The sequence below is a fragment of the Symphalangus syndactylus genome, chromosome 22, assembly GCF_028878055.3.
Source record: "Symphalangus syndactylus isolate Jambi chromosome 22, NHGRI_mSymSyn1-v2.1_pri, whole genome shotgun sequence".
NCBI classification, from domain to species: Eukaryota; Metazoa; Chordata; class Mammalia; order Primates; family Hylobatidae; genus Symphalangus; species Symphalangus syndactylus.
Genome location: NC_072444.2, coordinates 14476142 through 14496374, shown reverse-complemented (window position 1 = coordinate 14496374; position 20233 = coordinate 14476142). Strand labels below are relative to the sequence as shown.

The window sequence follows — 20233 nt, the reverse complement described above, 5'->3', positions numbered from 1 at the left end:
TTAAAAGTATAATATTAATAGTAGGCAATAAGTACAGAATTGAGGGGAGGGAAGCAAGGCTCCAGAGTGGCTATTACAGTCCTCAAGTGATAAGAGTCCACAGTAAAGATTAATCACTGATCATTGAGACACCATCTTTTTCTTTAGACTTTTCTGAATGTAGAGCAGGTTCATTAAGTCTTTCTAACGTAAAGAGAGAACTTTTTTCCAGTAGAGATATCCAGAGAAATGGACTGCTTTCTTGGTATCAGATGAGCTTTAGCGCATTTTTTAAAACATTTGTTTCTGTACCACTGTTGTTCTCAGGTGGGGCCTGCACTGGCTGCCAGTCTGTGAACTGTCAGTTACCAGTGTGGAATGAGATAAAGAAATTACACCACTAACCACACTGTTAATTCAGATGGTGACTTTTTTTTCCTGGTAGCAAAACTCTCAGTGAAGAAAGTGTTGCATTGATTTATCTACATCTTACCAGGACCAGCCCTTTGAGTAGCACTGTAAACAGTTGTTAACCTCGTGTGTGGTTTTTAGCATTTTGAATGCAGGGATATTTTTCCCAACGTAATTGGTAGTTGTCATTCAACTCTGATCTGTATAGGATTTTTCTAAGTTGATACATTTGTATTTGGTGCAGTGGCCAAGTGATAAGGAAGATTTTAAACCATTCTGAAATTTGGGAAGGGATTCTTTGCAGCTTTGAGTTATGCTTGCCTTAGTTAATCAAACATAAGGCATGCTAATGTTTCTGTACTGCTGTCTCCAGTAGTCTGTCTCAGAGCAAGAATGGAAAACTGTTGACTAGTAAACTAGCCTTTTTTTTTTTTTTTTTTTTTTTTTTTTTTTTTTTTTTTGAGACAGAGTCTTGCTTCTTGCCCTGTCACCAGGCTGGAGTGCAGTGGCACAATGTTGGCTCACTGCAACCTCCGCCTCCCGGGCTCAAGTAATTCTCGTGCCTCAGCCTCCTGAGTAGCTGGGATTACAGGCATGTGCCACCACGCCCCATTAATTTTTTTGTATTTTTAGTAGAGACGGGGTTTATTCATGTTGGCCAGGCTGGTCTTGAACTCCCAACTTCAGGTAATCCGCCCACCTTAGCCTCCCAAAGTGCTAGGATTACCAGCATGAGCCACCGTGCCTGGCCTAAACTAGCTTTTGAACAAGCTTAAAGGACAAGTACAAAGAGCCCCACTAATTTATGCTTATACTTACAAATACGTTTGATGGCTTTAGAAATCTAAAGACATAGGTCAGTAGCTTTATTCTCTTATTGCAGGAGAAGAAACTAAAGCTCATACGTCAGTAGCTTTATTCTCTTATTGCAGGAGAAACTAAAGCTCACACATGTGTTTGCCTAAGGTTATCATAATCAGTAAGTTGAAGAGCCAGAATCCATTGCCTGGTGTTCTTGTTCAGATTCCCATACTTGTTTGACTACACCTGGCTGACATTTCAGGGAAGATGGGGTGAGGTGAGTGTATGCACCTCTTTCTAACTGCCTGTGTGATGACATCAGCTGAGTCTCCTTCTCTGAGAGCTTTGTTGTAGTTATTCTAGGAGCCAGCACGGCCTACCTAAAGTAAAAATTCATTCAGTCACTGATTTTTCTTTAGTAAACTTGGATGAAATGGGGTTCTGTTTCTCCATGCTTTGTGGACAGCTTCAGTCAAAAAAAAAAGTAACTTGTTGGTTCTGTTGTTAGTATATAGAAATTAATGATGTCATCCTGTAGAAGGCCAGAAAGTTACTCAGAGTTATATCACTAGTAATAGTGTCTTAAGGACATATCTCCATACCTAGACATTTTGCTGCTGTAGGAAAAGAACTCATGTAGCAAGTGATTTTTATTTTATGTCATTGTTTCAATCACAATCACAAGAATCCCTCAAAAAGTTTACCTCTTTGTTCTCTCTCCTACATTTGTAGCTAGTATATTGAGTTTCTGTGCTTGTTTTTGACAAGGGACGTTTATTTTATGGCTTTGGATGACTACAACAAAGGCTTCCTTAGTAAAGATATTAATATGAGGGATATAATATAAAGATATAGGGATACTAAGCATATCCCTCTAAATAGAAGGGATCTCCACTACCTTAAGCCTATAAAACAGAGCTAGTATAGCAGCTGCCTTCAGTTGATTGTTGATGGAGTTATACTCTGACCTACGCTGTCATCAGTAACAGCTTTAATTGGACATGGAGAAGGTTGGGAAATAGGGTAATTCATATTTCAGGGAACATTTTGCTGGTCTCTGCTGAGAGGACTGAAAACACAATTGGTGGGGGAGACAGTGGAAATGGCTCTGAATGTTTTCTGCATGTCCTGTACACCAGCTAGTAACTCATGGGCTTTACTTTTTTTTTTTTTTTCTTTTTTTGGAGTAATGAAAGGGTATCTTAATCAAATTCCCACAGTGCTGTAGCATTCTGTATCACAAGGTCTCTGGTCATGTGTGTCTGTGTGTGTGTGTGTGTGTCTGTGTCTGTGGTTGTGTCTGTGTGTGTCCAGGTGAGATCCAGAGGTTCCAGTAACTGCTTTGAGAAACTGAGCCTTGATTGCTTCTTGGGAATGGCTCAGCTGTTAAGAGAAAGAATGACAGACAGCATGTGAAAAGTAATGGGTGTCAGGTCTCTTACAAAGACCGTTAACTATAGGTGTATTAGGTATCTATCATAACTTAGCCAGTTTTCATTTGTGTTCTTATTCTTATACAGTGGTGCTTAGGTTAGTACGCTTTTGACACAGGCCTGTTGGCCTTCTTGGTTTTCTTCCTTTGAAGAAACATCTTCAGTATCTTTATGACAGTCTTTCTCTGCCCTTTAAAATCATTACTGCCAATCCATGCTTGTTTATAAATGTAAAAATCTCTTGCCTTCCTTTAATGGTCCTGAAGTTGCAAATAGTTTTTGCCCCCTTAATTATAGTTATAATACTGACTTTGCTTTTCCAAACTATATTAATTTATTCATTTAACAAGAATTTACTGGGCACCTCTACTATATGCTAAAAACTGCTAGAGAGAACTACTTAGATATGTTGTGTGTGCCTTTTCCATACACTCTAATCACTGCTTTAAGGAAGTCAAAAAGATTCCTTATGGGGTGGGAGTGGGGGGAAGACAACAGTCTCTGTAGAATCACATTGATTGTTTTTGTTTTTGGAGACAGGAAGATCTTGCAGTGTTGCCCAGGCTGGAGTGCAGTGGCACAAACATGGCTCACTGTTGCCTTGCCCTCCTGGGCTAAAGTGATTCTCCCACCTCAGCCTCCTGAGTAGCTGGGACCACAGACACACACCCCTACACCTGGCTAATTTAAAAGAATTTTTTGTAGAAATGGAGTCTCACTGTATTGCCCAGGCTGATCTCAAACTCCTGGGCTCAAGTGATCCTTCTGCTTCAGCCTCCCAAGGTGCTGGGATTTATAGATGTGAGCCACTGCTCCCAGCCTAGAATCACATTGAATTTTATTTGGATTAAGGATATGGTCCCCCTATAGGGATAATAGCTATATCTCATTTCCCTTGGCTGTTGAGGAGAATCTGAATTAGAGACTCTTCAGAAGTAAATTTCTTCTTCCAGGTTTACCAAATGAACTAATACTAATCTTCTGCTTTACCACAATTCTAGAAGTGCTCGATGGCATGGGATGGGGAGGTGGAGATTGACTGTGGCCTCCACTAGCCAGATTTGGCCATTACTGCTTTTTTCTGACTTTCTGGGGATTTCTCTGGCTAAATCTCAGAACTTTCATTACCTAGTGTACGTTGCTGCATTTAACTCCATTCTGCTCTGCTGCTGTAGAGTTTGTGAAGACTGGAAGTAAGATAGGTGTACAACGTTTTTGAAGACCTAAAGAGCTTGTTAGAATGAAACCAGAGGTAGAAAGAACTAAAGAGAGCTGTCCTCCTTCCTTTGAGATTACTTCTTGCAGGATCAGGGACCTTGTCCAGAAAGTTGTTTGGCTTTCCCACATTCTGCATGGGCAAGACACACAGGCTTCCCTTCCCCTGGACACATTTAGAGACAGTCCATATAATCTACAGGACCAAGACATCAGGATTGAACCTATTTGGAACAGTGAGACTCTTCAAATTCTCTTAGTCTTGAAGGAACTATTTACCTGGAGCCTTTCATAGAGAAATAAATGGCTTCAAAAAGTCAATCAAAATCTGTTTAAAGTGATGTCCATTTTGTTTGCGTCTTAGATAGAAGGCTCTTACATTATTGGTCCTTTCCCCAAAAATGCTTCTTAGTTTGCTGTTACAAGTTCTCACTGTGTTGCAGTGTAGAAATCCACCTGCCTTCTAATGTGGTACTTAAAACCCATTGTAATCATTCGTTGAGTTTCTTTCTCAGGATACAAGTTAAGGATCTAGATTAGAATAGTTAGGTAAGATTTAAATTATTGTGACCTGTGTTTAGCGATCGCCAATATTTCAATTCCATTTTGTTGTTATTGTTCCATAATAATTTGTAGAACTAATAGAATCCAAGGATTCTCATCAAGGGGAAATAAATGACTTAAAGTATGGGTAGTTTGGGGTTGTTGGGATAGTCATTTGTTAGTTCCTTTTGTTGTCTGGGTATGTCAAATAGAATATTTCTAACTAGCTTGTTTTTAGAAATGATTCTGTTTTAAAGGTATTAAAAACACATTTTGGTTTTCTCCCAGTCAATATTAATTTCCTAAGGGACAAGTATTTTATGTATTATTTCCCAAATATTCCTTTAATTTCAAAGTGAAATTTTAATGTTAGTGGGAAAAAAAAGCCAGGTTTCAAAGCTATCCCTGGCTGCACTTGCAACATTCTTGTAATTGCTTAACTAAGTGGAAAATGGATGGGGCCTGGTGGCTGACAATCTCACATAATCTCATACAACTGAGCCTCGGGTTAGAATGGTTTACCGGAGATGCAGTCCTGTCATCTGGTGTCAGTCAAATGTGGCGGCAATCTTTTGGTTTGGTTTTTGTTTGTTTGATTTTGTTGTTGTTGTTGTTGTTACTGTTCTGTGTTTTTCCTTTCCTCTTTTGAGTTTTGCTTTATTCCTCACTGCTTTCTGACACTTCCCCCTCACTCCCCCGCCTTTTTTTTTTAACTGCCTTTCTTTTGGCCATTTCTATGCCTTGACTTTCCCATTTGGTCTCTGTACAATCTGTTCCTTATTTCTCTGGTGGTTGCAGCTTCTGAGCTAACAGAATGCTTCTGTCATGCTATGTGTTTAAAGCCTTGATTTTATTGCTGTCATACAAAACTAAACTTGACGTGGCTGTTGGGCTGTTATTTACAGTTTATTTCTCTCTCTGCTGCACTGGTTAAAAGGACACTGTCAAGGTATTTTTTTCATAATTTTTCAAATCATTTTCCTCACTGTTTACAATAACCCATTAAAAGCTTGAAACCTAAATCTTTTCCTTTCAAAGATCCTCTCCATCATACATTCACACTGGTTTGTTGTTGTAGAGTTGCGCCTATATGTTGGGCTGGTGCCATTTGAGTTTTTGTCATTGAAAGCGCGTGTAAAACATTAGGTTTTTTTGTGGGTGGTGTGGGTGGACTAAGGGGGAAAGTGTAATGAATCCAGTGGGCTGCTCAGCAAACAGAGGGAAGAAACAGAGGTCAAATTTGGTCCCTCTAACCTTGACAGTGTCCCTTTAAATATTTCTCTACCACACACCCTGGACCCCAGTTACTGAGCCGGAGTGCCGTGTTCTTTTTCAGTATGAACTTCCCTATGTGATTGTCATCCTAGTTGCAAAGATTAAAGCTTGTCTGAAGCAAGCCATCCAGTTGACACTGGAAGAGCTTTAATCTGTACCATTTGCACACTTGTATATGACACATTCTGCCCTATTGTAGAGGCGTATGTGATCTAGTCGTCCCTCTTGCTGCTATAGCATCCTCTTGCTAGGCATTTTAGAAGCAACACATAGAAATATCACTTTTATACTCCAGGAAAAGCAGTCAGGCGCATTGCATCTGTGATCAGTTAAGGTCTCACACTGTTAAGATTTCACATTGAAATGTAATTGTTTCCTTTTTGAAAGAAGAACCAAATTTAGATTTCCAGAACCATCTTTTGTAGCATCATTGCAGGATTTGCACTAGAAGTAGCATGTTTCTGAGCAAAATTTCAGCATTGTTTGAGTTGCTCTGCATATGACCATCACATATCACATCAGTGAGGAAAAGTAGCTGAGAAAGTTAATGAAGTTCCTGACCAAAGGGTCTCTTCCATCAGCTCTCATAGCTGTGTAATAAGAACAACCTCTTTTTTTGGCCACTGAGTTGAATGAGTAGTAGATCAGAGGTTTTTGACCCACCAGTCCTAGGCACCTTCCTGATATACATGGCACCAAGCATCCAAAGCCTGATTCTCTGCCTCATTTAACACAAACCAGAATATTTTTAGAGATTTAGATTTTCTTTAGGCTAAGGGTAATTCTTTAATTATAAAGATACCCTGATCTCTCCCATGTATAGTCTTTGGGAACTTACTGTTTGAATATGATTTTGATTAAATCAGTTATGGCATCTGTCATATTTACAGTTCAAAGGAAAGTTGCAGTCCTCTTTCTTTTTGGGGGCAGATTGCCCTTCTTGCCAGATTCTTTCTGCCACACACTGGCTCATCTCATACAGTTACTTGTGTTATCAGTGAAGGAGCAGAGGCCCGGGTTCAAAATCTGTTGGGTTGGGAAGTGGAAAAACTGTGGAGTTTCAAATGAGAGGTAGAATCTTACTGGAATGGTCTTGTCAACAGTCAGTTACCTCTGATTGTAAAAGGTCGCTCCTCCTGAGTCTTAGTGTTTACTAGAATTTAATTCAATGTTTTATTTTTGTGTTACCAGTTTTAGGTTGACTGTATAGTGAAATTCTGTATTTTGAATCACATTTCTCTGCTGATATCAGCCCAGCTTACAACAAGCAATGCTTGCCGTAAACATATTTTTTCTTTCTCTCACTTCGGCCATGAATTCAACAATAGGATTGCAGATACAGTTTGCTTTGGGGCTGAATTAAGCAGTAGCAGAGGGGTGTGTGTGAACTAACTGATGTTATCAATAGGCAAGGACACAGCATGGCTTAGGATCATGGTCTTCCAGCTTGATGACCTGCTTTGCAGTCTGTTTGCTTCATCTACATCAATGAGGAGCCAGACCTTCTGGTCCTTCATTTACTCATAGACTCTCTTAAGAGCTTTGTACATTCAATTCTGAATTTATTGGTGCCATAAAATATTATTACTGTGCAAAAGAATAAAAGTGCTAGTGTGTTCTTATTAGTAGCTATGAATTTCATTTCTCTTTTCCCCCCTCCCACCTGAGATTCATCTTTGAGGGGAAGCAGATATCTTGGGCTTCTTATTTTCCCATCCTGCCCTTATTCTTGGAAGGTCCTCAGGTTTGTTGACATAGTTTTTGTTCTCTGGGACTTTTCTAGTGTGTTGTTTGCATGTCAGCCAGCTCAACTTAATGCATGTCAGCTCAGTGCCACTTGTGCTCCATGTGACTTCAGTTAGCACCAGTGTAAATCTTGTGGCTGTTAACAGAGGTGGAGTCCAAGCTCTGAGGGCAGAAGTGGGAGAAGAAGAGGAAATTGTCAGGGCCCAAACATTTCATGTCTCATTTAAATGGATTTGACCACTTCATAGAAAAGAAAATTGAATCATTGTGCTCAAAGGTTTCCCCTTTGAGATACATATTTTGACCTTTATAAACTATAGAGCATTTGTGTTTTCATGGATGGTTATGTTTATTTTTATAAGGACCAACACTGCTATACTTCGGATTTTCAGGTTCCTAAGGAGAAAGATGAAATGGTAGAGCAAGAGTTTAACCGGTTGCTAGAAGCTACATCTTACCTTAGTCATCAACTAGACTTCAATGTCCTCAATAATAAGCCTGTGTCCCTTGGCCAGGCATTGGAAGTTGTCATTCAGTAAGTACTTTGATACTGCTTATTGTATAGTGAGTTCCATGTGTAAAGATTCGCTATTTATGTTTTAAGTTTTTCTGCAAGTCTTATTTGAGCTAGTTTTTACTTAATTTTGTATGAAACCATTGAATCCAAAATTAAAAATTATTTAAAATAATTATATGATCCCTTAAGGCCCCTTTCACTTCTAAAATTCATTGCTTTTATGGTATTATACTATATTTAACATAGCCTAGGAAATAATTTCCCATTAGCCAACTTTCTTGTTCCTAAGTATCAGAAGTTTCAGTGGGCCTTGATGCCCTTAAATGTTTTTGATGGGCACCTGTCTTATTCTGCAAAGTTGGCTTTGAGACCAGATTATACATATTGTCTCTCTTAGGTTACAAGAGAAGCATGTCAAAGATGAGCAGATTGAACATTGGAAGAAGATAGTGAAAACTCAGGAAGAATTGAAAGAACTTCTTAATAAGGTGAAATTCTGTATTTTCTTCATAGCTGAAGAAGCTTTAATAGGAGAAAAAGTCTTTAGAAATTTTAAAAGCATGTCTGAGATTTTTTCCTCCATGGAAGAGAAAGTCTGCACAGCTGGGACTCATTCTTAAGAAACTAATGACTAACGAAAGAGACTGTTTTATCTGTCAGTCTTTCAGTGTGGCATTATTGATAAATTGTTGCCAGAGGAAATAGATCTTTCCTCTTTATCTGGTTCCCTTTAGCTCAGGGGTGTCCAATCTTTTGGCCTCCCTCAGTCACATTGGAAGAAGAAGAATTGTCTTGGGCCACACATAAAATACACTAACACTAATGATAGCTGATGAGCTTTAAAAGAAAAAAATAGAAAAGAAAATTCAGTGTTTTGAGAAAGTTTATGAATTTGTGTTGGGCCGCATTCAAAGCTGTCCTGGGCCACGAGTTGGACAAGCTTGGTTTAGCTATTCTAAAGCTATCCCAGTGCCCTTGGCTGAATTCTAGGACTAACAGGAGATTAGCTGTACTGGAGCCAAGTTTCCATTGGTGAAGACCAACAAATCAGCAGCCAGTTCATTGGCATAATTATTTCTCTTGAGTTGCCGCCACCCCCACCCCTGTTCCCCAGGGTTGAACCATTAGGGCTCTTCTCTGCCACCACCTTCCAGAGCCCCAGGCTCCAGAGCATTAAAGTCCAACCATTTGTTTCTCCTCACCCTGCCAGCTGCAAAGGTTGCATCAGCTTAGGGAGAAAATAGCCCCTGGAGGGGGCCTTTATAGTGCATACTCTGGGTATGCCTGTGACCGGCCTCTTGCCTCACTCTCACTGTGCCTCATTCTTCATCCTGTGTAATGAAGAGATCTCCAGCTCACATTCTTCATGGATTGTGGTAAGGATGAAATGAGAAGAGTGGTTTAAGAACTGCTAAGTGGCCAGGATACCTGTAGGATGCCCAGTCTCAGGCTTTGTCACTCTTGTCCAGCGTGGTATCATCAGAAACCTGAAAAAAGCTAACATTAACAATGGTTCCTTAAGATTCTTTGGCCAGGCACAGTGGCTTACGCCTATAATTCCAACACTTTGAGAGGCTGAGGCAGGTGGATCATTTGAGGTCAGGAGCTCAAGACCAGCCTGGCCAAATGGTGAAACCCCTTCTCTACTAAAATACAAAAAATTTGCTGGGCATGGTAGCACACACCTGTAATCCCAGTTACTCAGAAGGCTGAGGCATGAGAATCATTTGAACCCGGGAGGCAGAGGTTGCAGTGAGCTGAGATTGTGCCATTGCACTCTAGCTTGGGTGACAGAACAAGACTGTGTCTCCTAGAAAAAAAAATTATTTGACCTTTTACGTATTTAAAAAACACATTATAGGACCGGGCGTGGTGGCTCACGCCTGTAATCCCAGCACTTTGGGAGGCCAAGGCGGGCAGATCACAAGGTCAAGAGATCGAGACCATTCTGGCTAACATGGTGAAACCCCATCTCTACTAAAAACACAAAAAATTAGCTGGGCATGGTGGCGGGCGCCTGTAGTCCCAGCTACTCAGGAAGCTGAGGCAGGAGAATGGCGTGAACCCAGGAGGCAGAGCTTGCAGCGAGCCGAGATGGCGCCACTGCACTCCATCCTGGGCGACAGAGCGAGACTCCGTCTAAAAAAAAAAAAAACACATATTATGACAATTTGTTTCCTAAAATAAGTTTAAGTTACATTAGCAACAGTTTCCTTTTTGTGGAGATTAAATTTATTTCAATACTGGGTTTTTTCTTTGTTTAAATTAATGGGACACTCATCCTTCTCATTCGTTTTAGAAGGCAGCACTGATCTCACTTATCAGAGTTGTGGTACCTTTATGTCAAGCCCTATAAGATTTCTTTCCTATTTCCCAAATGGAATGATGTAGGTTAGAATAAGTATTTAAGAATTCTAAGGACCTTGCATTGTAGCCCTGTTTTGTTGTGATAGCAGTTTTGAGGAGCCAAAAAAGGGTACATGTGATGTAGACATAAGCTACGTTACTATCTGGAATGGTAAATTTGTACTTTTCCTTCTTAGATGGTAAGTTTGAAAGAGAAAATTAAAGAACTCCATCAGCAATACAAAGAAGCATCTGAAGTAAAGCCACCCAGAGATATTACTGCCGAGTTCTTAGTGAAAAGCAAACACAGGGATCTGACCGCCCTATGCAAGGTGTGGTATACATACATGCCTAACTGGTTTTACTTGGAATGCTAAGAAATAGCACAGATCTGGGGAATTTTGGAAAAGAGAGACACTAGCCAATCACAGGTGCCTTCAGTGCAATGAAGACGATTTGGTACATAAGGAGCCATGGGGATTTAATGGGTTAGTTCAGTTTAAGACCTGCTTGTCCTGCAGAATTCTTACCCTGTCTTAATAATCTCATCATTTTATCTTAAATCTCAGTTTAGCCCTAACAGTTTAGAGTAAGAGTATTAAACATGGACTTCAGAGTCATTTGGGGTCAAACTGTCTGATTCAAATCCCTAACTTGGAATCTTGAGCCATGTGACCTTGGACTCCTTAATTGCCTGATCTGTAACATGGTCTTAACACCTACCTTGTAGGGTAATTGTGAAGCTTAAATAAAATTATGTATAAAGTGCTTACCCAGTGCCAGGGACATGGCATGCTTATGAAATGGTGCTTGCTATGATTTTTCATCCCCACTTTGTAGCACACTAGTATGTTTCTTCCATTATTTTCTCCTGTGTGCTCCTTGCCTCCCCCTAATATTCCAGGCCCCCAACTGTAACTTGTCTCCAAAAACAAAAATCTCTCAGCTCTATCTAACCCCAGCCTAAAATTGAGCCACACTTCCTATACATGATCTGAAGGGGAAATATGATCCAGACCTTATACTTTGTGATATAAGAAACTAGGTGGATATCTGACCCTTCAGGGTAACTCAGATTCACTTAATTTTTATCAGGAATACGATGAATTAGCTGAAACACAAGGAAAGCTAGAAGAAAAACTTCAAGAATTGGAAGCAAATCCCCCAAGGTAAGGAAAACACAGAAGTTCAGAGGGATAGCTTTTACTGTTCTTTCAGTTTGATTTAGAAGGAAAATTCTAAATCATAGTGAGCTTTTATTTATGTTCAGTGAGTGGTTTAAATTGTTAAATAAATGAATGTGTGACTACTTTTGAGGTTTCTAAATCCCCTGCTCCTGTATTTTAATGTGTCCTAGATACCTAAACAGATTGTTTCTAAAGAGAGGGCCTTTCTCCATAAGATCTGATATTTGGATAAAGATGTAATAGATGGAAATTATCTTTCTTGAGGGGGTAGAAGGTGCCGTTACTTTACACTTCCATAATTTTGGGAACTGGGGGGTATTATACTTTATTTCCACTGGGTTTTTGACAGTGAATGCTGATGAAATGTTTTCACTTGCATCCAGCCTCCACGTAAATCTGTTTTGTTCTGTATTCAAGGATGCTGCCCATCTTATCTTTTTTTGAGATGGAGTCTCGCTCTTGTCGCCCAGGCTGGAGTGCAATGATGTGATCTCAGCTCACTGCAACCTCCACCTCCTGGGTTCAAGCGATTCTCTTGCCTCAATCTCCTGAGTAGCTGGGATTACAGGTGCCCACCACCATGCCCAGCTAATTTTTATGTTTTTAGATGGGGTTTCACCTGTTGGCCAGGCCGATCTCAAACTCCTGACCTCAGGTGATACACCTGCCTCGACCTCCCAAAGTGCTGGGATTACAGGCATGAGCCACAGCGTCCGGCCTGCCCATCCTTTCTATAGAGTCTATGCTGTGTGTAAAATATAAGACATTTTTTACAACTAATAAGCTTTTATGATATAAGGTGATTTCATATGAAGCATTCTTTTTTTTTTTTTCCAGACAAATGAGGCCTACATGTAATTTGCTTTACGTAGTGAGCTTGGCACTGCTCTAGACATCAGAGATAAAGAGGTTAATAAGACAGATAAGATGCTACTTTTTGATTTGTAATTTCTTCATATAAGGCACAGCCCTGGCTTAGGTTCCGACACAGTTACTGAGATCACCTGCATCACACTGAAAGAACTAGTGATATCTTTTAATAATCTTGTACTCCTTTGTTCTTCTGCAGTGATGTATATCTCTCATCAAGAGACAGACAAATACTTGATTGGCATTTTGCAAATCTCGAATTTGCTAATGCCACACCTCTCTCAACTCTCTCCCTTAAGCACTGGGATCAGGTAAGTTTCCCTTATTGTTTATTTTATTGCACATGTCTTTGAGAGGGATTGTAAGAGAAACAGTTAATTTTGTATGTGTGTTTTTAAACAGCTTTAGTAAGAGACATCATTTACATACAGTGAAATTCACCTATTTTAAGTGAACAGTTTATTAGATTTGCCAGACTTCAGTCATAAGCCCCCACACAATCAGAATATAGAACATTCCCATCATCCTGAAATGTTTTCTCATGCCCCTTTGTAGTTAATCCCCTGTGCTCTGGCTCCTGGCCCTGGACAACCACTGATTTGCTTTATCACTGTAATTTTGTTTATTCTACAGTTTCATATAAAGTGAATCATGCAGTACATAGCTTTTTGTGTGTGACGTATTTCACTTAGTATAGTTTTTGAGATGTGCATAAAGTTTTTGAGATTCATCTTCTTTGCCTATATCAGTAGTCTGTTCCTTTTTATTATTTAGTAGAATTACATTGTGTGGATGTACCACAGATCGTTTATCCATTCACTGGTGCCTTAACAGGCATTTGGGTTGTTTCTGTTTTTTGACTGCTAGTGAATGAAGCTGCTTAAGAATGTTCATGTCTTTCTCTTGAGTAAATATCTATGAATGGAATTGCTGGGTACTATGGAAAGTGGATTTTTAACTTTATAAATCAACTTCCAAACTATTTTCCAAATTGCCTTCCCATCAGCAATGTATGAAAATTCCATTTTCTCTAAATCCTCACCAATCTTGGTAATGCCAGTTTTTAAAATGTCAGCCATTCTAATAGGTATAGTAGTATTTGCATTTCCCTGATGACTAGTGATGTAGAGCAACTCTTCTTGAGCTTATGAGCCATTCATGTCATCTTTGAGTAAATGTCTGCTCAGATCTTTTGCCTATTAAAAAACTCTGACTGTCTGCTTGTTGATGAGTTTAAAGTTTATTATGTTCTTTAAATTCTAGGCAGAAGTCCTTTGTCAGATTTATGTTTTACAAATATTTATTTCCTTCTCATCTGTGGCTTGTCTTTAATTTTCTTTTTTTTTTTTTTTTTTTGGAGACGGAGTCTCGCTCTGTCGCCCAGGCTGGAGTGCAGTGGCGCAGTCTCGGCTCACTGCAAGCTCTGCCTCCCGGGCTCACGCCATTCTCCTGTCTCAGCCTCTCCAAGTAGCTGGGACTACAGGCGCCCGCCACCACGCCCGGCTAATTTTTTTGTATTTTTAGTAGAGACGGGGTTTCACCGTGGTCTCGATCTCCTGACCTTGTGATCCGCCCGCCTCGGCCTCCCAAAGTGCTGGGATTACAAGCGTGAGCCACCGCGCCCGGCTAATTCTGTCTCAAAATGTAAAAGTTTTTACTTTAGTTTTTTTCTTTTGAGACAAGGTCTTGCTTTGTTGCCCAGGCTGGAGTGGTGTGATCATGGCTCCCTTGCAGCCTTCACCTCCTGGGCTCAAGTGATCTTCCTGCCTTGGACTCCCATTCCTATTTATAAAATTTTTCTTTTAAACTATGTTCTTTTTCTATCTTGAAAAAAATCTTTGTCTTACCTGAGGTCACAAAGATATTATCCTGTGTTCTCCTGCAGAAATTTTATGGGTTTAGCTCTTATGTTTAGGTCTATACTCCATTTTGTGTTAATTTTTGTGTATAAGGAAAGGTAAGTGAAGGGTTCATGTTTTTCCATATAGTTATGTAATTATTATTCCAGCACCATCCTTTTCTTCATTTGTCTTGGCACCTTTGTTGAAAATTAATTGGCATGTAAGCATGAGTATTTAAGGTTGTCTTTTCTGTTAATTTATCTGTCTATCCATATGCCACCATCATACTGTCTTGTAAGTTCTCCAACTTTGTTCATTTTTGAAATTGTTTTGGCTATTTTAAGGTACGTATTTCCATAACAGTTTTAGAATCAACTTATCAATTTCTACAAAAATCACCTTCTGGGATTTTGATTAGGAGTGCATTAAATTTCTAGATCAATTTAGAGTGAATTGCCATCTTGACAATATTGAATATTCTTATCCTTAAATACAGTATACTTCTCCAAAAATGGTTTTCTTTCATTTATGTCAGTGATGTTTTATAATTCTCAGTGGGCAGGGCTATACCATCTTTTCTTAAATTTCAGTGTGATTTACTCTTCAAGTGAGAAATCACAGGGCTTCTTGGACCAATCTCTAAATCTGAGACTTTGGCCAGAATTAAGACTGTATAGGCTGGGTATGGTGGCTCACGCCTTTTTAAACCCGGCACTTAGGGAGGCCAGGGCAGGCGGATCAATTGAGTCAGGAGTTCAAGACCAGCCTGGCCCCGTCTCTACTAAAAATACAAAAATTAGCCGGGCATGGTGGCAGGCACTTGTAATCCCAGCTACTTGGGAGGCTGAGGCACGAGAATTGCTTGAACCCAGGAGGCAGAGGCTGCAGTGAGCGGAGATTGTGCCATTGCACTCCAGCCTGGGCAACAGAGCAAGACTCCATCTCAAAAAAAAAAAAAAATGTATAGAAGTAAATTATTAAATTTTTACTTACATATTTTAGTTTACATTATACATTTTCCTAATAAAAGTTATTTTGACAGGCCGGGCGTGGTGGCTCATGCCTGTAATCCCAGCACTTTGGGAGGCCAAGGCCGGCAGATCACGAGTCAGGAGTTCGAGACCAGCCTGGCCAACATGGTGAGACCCCATCTCTACTAAAAATACAAAATTAGCCCGGCGTGGTGGCACATGCCTGTAGTCTCAGCTACTTGGGAGACTGAGGCAAGAGAATCGCTTGAACCCGGGAGGCGGAGGTTGCAGTGAGCCAAGATCACGCCACTGCACTCCAGCCTGGGCAATAAGAGCAAAACTCCATCTCAAAAAAAAATAATAATTTTGACTTCTTAATCTTTAGATTATAATCTGATATTTTTAGTATTTGAAGAGTTGGACTTGTTAGAGGTAAAGTCTTGCAGAACTACCAGTTCCTTTATGGTTTTTCATGTAAATACTAAATTAGGCCCTTCTATTCATTGATTTATCATTTGATGTTTCAATATGTGTCTATTTGTAATAGTATTAAATTTTAAATGAGTGATTTCAACTGAAGTAGAGTGTTGCTGCCAGCCCAGTATTTTGATCTAATTTCCTCAAGAATTTCATGAAATTAGAAATCCTTACTAGTTTACAAAAAAAATGTTACATAGAAAAATTTTCAGTAAATTCAAAGAAGTAAGATCATTTTGGGGATCTTTAAATTCCAAGTCAATTCCTGACTTTTTTTACTGTATGGACTGTCTTGGGCCACTCTTTATGGTCCTAGATTACCTTCATCTAGTTTGACTGACTTAGTTTTGGAAATTTTCCTCAACTTAAAACCTGTAAATTTAAAGAATAAAAACTGATTTTGCTCTCAGGTAAAAGAAAATGTAATCAGGACTGTGACCCTGATATCCTTCAAGTCTGTAATGTATTCAAAAGCCAGATAAATAAACTTGAATGATGTTTAATCATCTGAATTTCCTGGATCATCATTCCCCCTACCACCTCCCTACCCTAACCAGCATAGAAGATCTGGACTTAGTGGTATTGGACTGGGATGAAAAAAACTATCCAGGGAAGGCCGAGCATGGTGGCTCATGCCTGTAATACCAGCACTTTAGGGGGCTGAGGTGGGTGGGTCAGGAGTTTGAGACCAGCCTAGCCAACGTGGTGAAACCCCGTCTCTACTAAAAATACAAAAACTAGCTGGGTGTGGTGGTGCATGCGTGTAATCCCAGCAGTTACTTGGGAGGCTGAGGCAAGAGAATCACTTGAACCCAGGAGTCCGAGGTTGTAATGAGCTGAGATCATGCCACTGCACTCCAGCCTGGATGACAAAGCAAGATTCTGTATCAAAAAAAAAATCCAGGGAAGAAAGAAACTTCCCTAATCTTACTACCCAAAGATTTAGGGACATTTGGTGTTTTCTCTTTTTCCTTCAGTTTCCTTTGATAACTGTAGCTAAATACTGAGTGATTTGTTCTTTAGTTTGCCTTAAAATATTGACTGTTTCCACAAGCTTGTGTTTTCATTGTTGTTGTACAGAACTAGGTGCAAATGACACAGATTAAGAAAAGGTTGGAAATATGTTCTTTTCTCTCCTCTTTAGGATGATGACTTTGAGTTCACTGGCAGCCACCTGACAGTAAGGAATGGCTACTCATGTGTGCCTGTGGCTTTAGCAGAAGGCCTAGACATTAAACTGAATACAGCAGTGCGACAGGTTCGCTACACGGCTTCAGGTATGTCACTGCTTTACAAAAGGTAAGAGAGAACTCTCCTGAAACAGGACTGATCTTTTGTTAGGTACGACCTATCAGGTACATTTCCTGATAGAGTGTTTATGATACCATAGGTAAAAATTGGCATTTATAGACAATCGAGCCTATAGAGTCTTTGGTGGTTCTAACCCTATCATTTTATAAACTGGGAAATTGAAGCAAGTTTTAGAGGTTCCAATTTGTGCATGAGCTAGTTGGATATTACTGGTTGAGCATCCCTAATCTGAAAATCTGAAATCTCTAATGCCCCAGTGAGCATTTCCTTTGAGCACCATGTCAGTGCTCAAAAAGTTTTCCATTTTGGTGACCCAGTGAGTTTGGATCTAGTTTTGTTAAGTATATTCATAAATACCGGGATTTTGGCCCCTGGGCTCCACTAGGACCCACCCCTTATATTTCACCGTCCGCATTTTGGTCTTTGGATTCATTTTGGCTTTTTCTATGCATTTGGGCTAATTCACTTAACGTTTGGTTCCTAGTTCTGGAGCAGTCCTGCTAATCAGTTGACTACTTCAGAGAGAGAGTTTCCCTGTGCTTGCTATAGGGATAGGCTCAATGCTCATTATTATTGCTGGTTTCAGACTACATTTAATGTAAAGTGCAGACAACTGTTGGGTTTTGAACTCCTCGAATAGCTAGTCATCTCCCTCTCCGAGAACCCATGTATGACTATGTAGGCATGAGAAATGGAGACATAGCCATCAGTCTCACCCTGCGCTGCCCCTTTCCTTGGAGTTACTGAGATCACCACAGATGTTTTGGTTTTTTTCTAACAATCAGTGAAACAGTTTTCCGTTTAATGTTCCCATCAGAGGCAGCTTGTAGTTGACAGTGCTGAGAAGATCTGCAGCCTTGAGCCTTTTGCAGGCAGGCAGAGAACAGTGAGAATAGATGTGCCATTTTCTCGAGTTCAGCAGCCACAGAAAATGAGCATGTACTGAGCTTTCATATTTATTTTGAGATATATATATATATCTCAAAATATATGTAGTGTATAAACAGACATTCATTAAAAAACAAACGAGGAAAATGATGTTAACATAATTTCAGTACCCTCTCTGAGGTCAGCTTTGAGCTCATTCATACTCGGACAAGCTGAGGATCACTGTGCATTCTCAAGCATAGCATGCTCCACAGTTGTAGGATGCATCCCCCAGATCTGCATCACAGCCTTCTTTTAGCATTCTTCTTTTGGTCGATAGTGAGCAGCTAACCACAGTCAGAAGACATTGGTTCTATTGGGATGAGCATTTTACTCTTTATTTTTGGTCTAAATGTACTTAACTTGAGTAAGTGGTGTAAGGTCCTTTCGTTAGTCTAGATTACCAGTGTATCGGGAGGGTAGTGTGGGGATGACAATCAAGGATTCTGAAGTTGACTACAAGGGTTTGAATCCTGGCACTTATTACCTGTGTAGCCTTAGATGAGTTATTTCACCTCTACCTCAGTTTTCTTATGTGAAACATGAAGGTAATGAAAATAGAAAAATGAGAATTGAGAAATGGATGTCCAATGGATGTCCATCTGTTGTACACTAAATGTTCAGTGTCCTTATCAGTGCCATGTTCATCACCACTAGTCTTTTCTCACCCAACCTCTGCAGGATGTGAAGTGATAGCTGTGAACACCCGCTCCACGAGTCAAACCTTTATTTATAAATGCGATGCAGTTCTCTGTACCCTTCCCCTGGGTGTGCTGAAGCAGCAGCCACCAGCTGTTCAGTTTGTGCCACCTCTCCCTGAGTGGAAAACATCTGCAGTCCAAAGGATGGGATTTGGCAACCTTAACAAGGTAGCTTGCCCTAGACACTCCTGTCTACAGATCTAATGTACAAATAGCTGTCTTAGTTGTTTATTTGGTGAGGAGGTGGCCTTGCATTTTTTGGGCATTTGGCTATGCTCTCAATTGTGACATCAGGGCTGAGGCATGTCAGTTGATTCTCTTCAGTGCCTAAGTCTATCATCAAGTGTCTGTTCATATGGACTTAGTCTTATGGGGTCATTTCACAAACTCAAGCCTATAAAAAAGGGATCCTAAATGTCATCCTAAATAATAAGGATTTCTGGGCTTATTTTGAAAGCAGATTAGAAGAGACTTTAAGGAAGTCTGTTGAAGCCAGTATTACCTGGCCCCTGTCACTGGCTCATGTGCTTCTTTCTTATGGTAGGTGGTGTTGTGTTTTGACCGAGTGTTCTGGGATCCAAGTGTCAATTTGTTCGGGCATGTTGGCAGTACGACTGCCAGCAGGGGTGAGCTCTTCCTCTTCTGGAACCTCTATAAAGGTAAGTGCCTTCTAATTTTAATCTTTTCCATATCCTTACAGGAATACAGAATCTGAAATATTTTGGGTTTTCTCAATATATATGCCTTAATTTCTCTCTTTATTAACTCAACAAACAATTCCTGAAATATCTTTTAGGTACTGGGGTATAAAAATACCTGCCTTCAAGGAGCTCCCAACTCTGGCCGGGCGCGGTGGCTTACGCTTGTAATCCCAGCACTTTGGGAGGCCGAGGCGAGCGGATCACGAGGTCAGGAGATCGAGACCACAGTGAAACCCCGTCTCTACTAAAAATACAAAAAATTAGCCGGGCGTGGTGGCGGGCGCCTGTAGTCCCAGCTACTCGGAGAGGCTGAGGCAGGAGAATGGCGTGAACCCCAGAGGCGGAGCTTGCAGTGAGCCGAGATTGCGCCACTGCACTCCAGCCTGGGCAACAGAGCGAGACTCCGTCTCAAAAAAAAAAAAAAAAAAAGGAGCTCCCAACTTAGTGGGGATACAGTAAGCGGGGAACAGGGCAGTAGGTGGCGTGATGGGCTGATCGCCCAGGTTACTGAGGTCCACTCAGACTGGAGGGACAGGCCCAGGGAGGCTTCCTACCAGGGGAACCTTGCGTTCCTCATTCTCAGACTGACTTGCCCCTGATTCTTTGATTACTTCCCTTACTATGTATTTATGAAATTCCTACCTCCTGTTCAGTTATTTTCTTTTGTAATTGGACTTAACTCTATGTAGACTTATTATATTTGTACCCCACCTCATTCCAAGAAAAGGCTGTAAAAATAAGACATTGGCCTTGTCAGTGCAGACACATCAGCTAACCGTTGGCTTGCTCCCCATTCCCAGTTCTTTCCATTACTCCTCACTGCCCAATGGTGAATGGTCTTTCACACCCCAGGGCCTCTAACTTCACAGAGGGGGAACTTGGCTCCCTGAGCACATTGCTTTCTGAGAGCAGCAGTGTGTCTTTTCCCTTCCCCATCCAGGCTGTCAAGTCCTGTCAGTGCCAGCCTTACAATCTCTTGCA

The 20233-nt window shown here is 40.5% G+C and overlaps 1 protein-coding gene across 4 annotated transcripts in view; it reads left to right on the top strand.

Moving 5' to 3' along the window:
- KDM1A (lysine demethylase 1A) overlaps nucleotides 1-20233 on the top strand; it is a 64679-nt gene that overhangs the window by 41159 nt on the left and 3287 nt on the right. For 3 of the 4 annotated variants that reach the window (XM_055262072.2, XM_055262071.2, XM_055262070.2), the window contains 8 exons: nucleotides 7796-7938; nucleotides 8318-8408; nucleotides 10464-10598; nucleotides 11362-11435; nucleotides 12523-12634; nucleotides 16757-16889; nucleotides 18532-18719; nucleotides 19096-19210. In XM_055262072.2, the coding sequence (XP_055118047.1) occupies nucleotides 7796-7938; nucleotides 8318-8408; nucleotides 10464-10598; nucleotides 11362-11435; nucleotides 12523-12634; nucleotides 16757-16889; nucleotides 18532-18719; nucleotides 19096-19210 (991 nt within the window). Of the gene's footprint in view, nucleotides 1-5319; nucleotides 5332-7795; nucleotides 7939-8317; nucleotides 8409-10463; nucleotides 10599-11361; nucleotides 11436-12522; nucleotides 12635-16756; nucleotides 16890-18531; nucleotides 18720-19095; nucleotides 19211-20233 lie in introns of all 4 variants that reach the window. The other variant, XM_055262069.2, reaches the window with a different exon arrangement.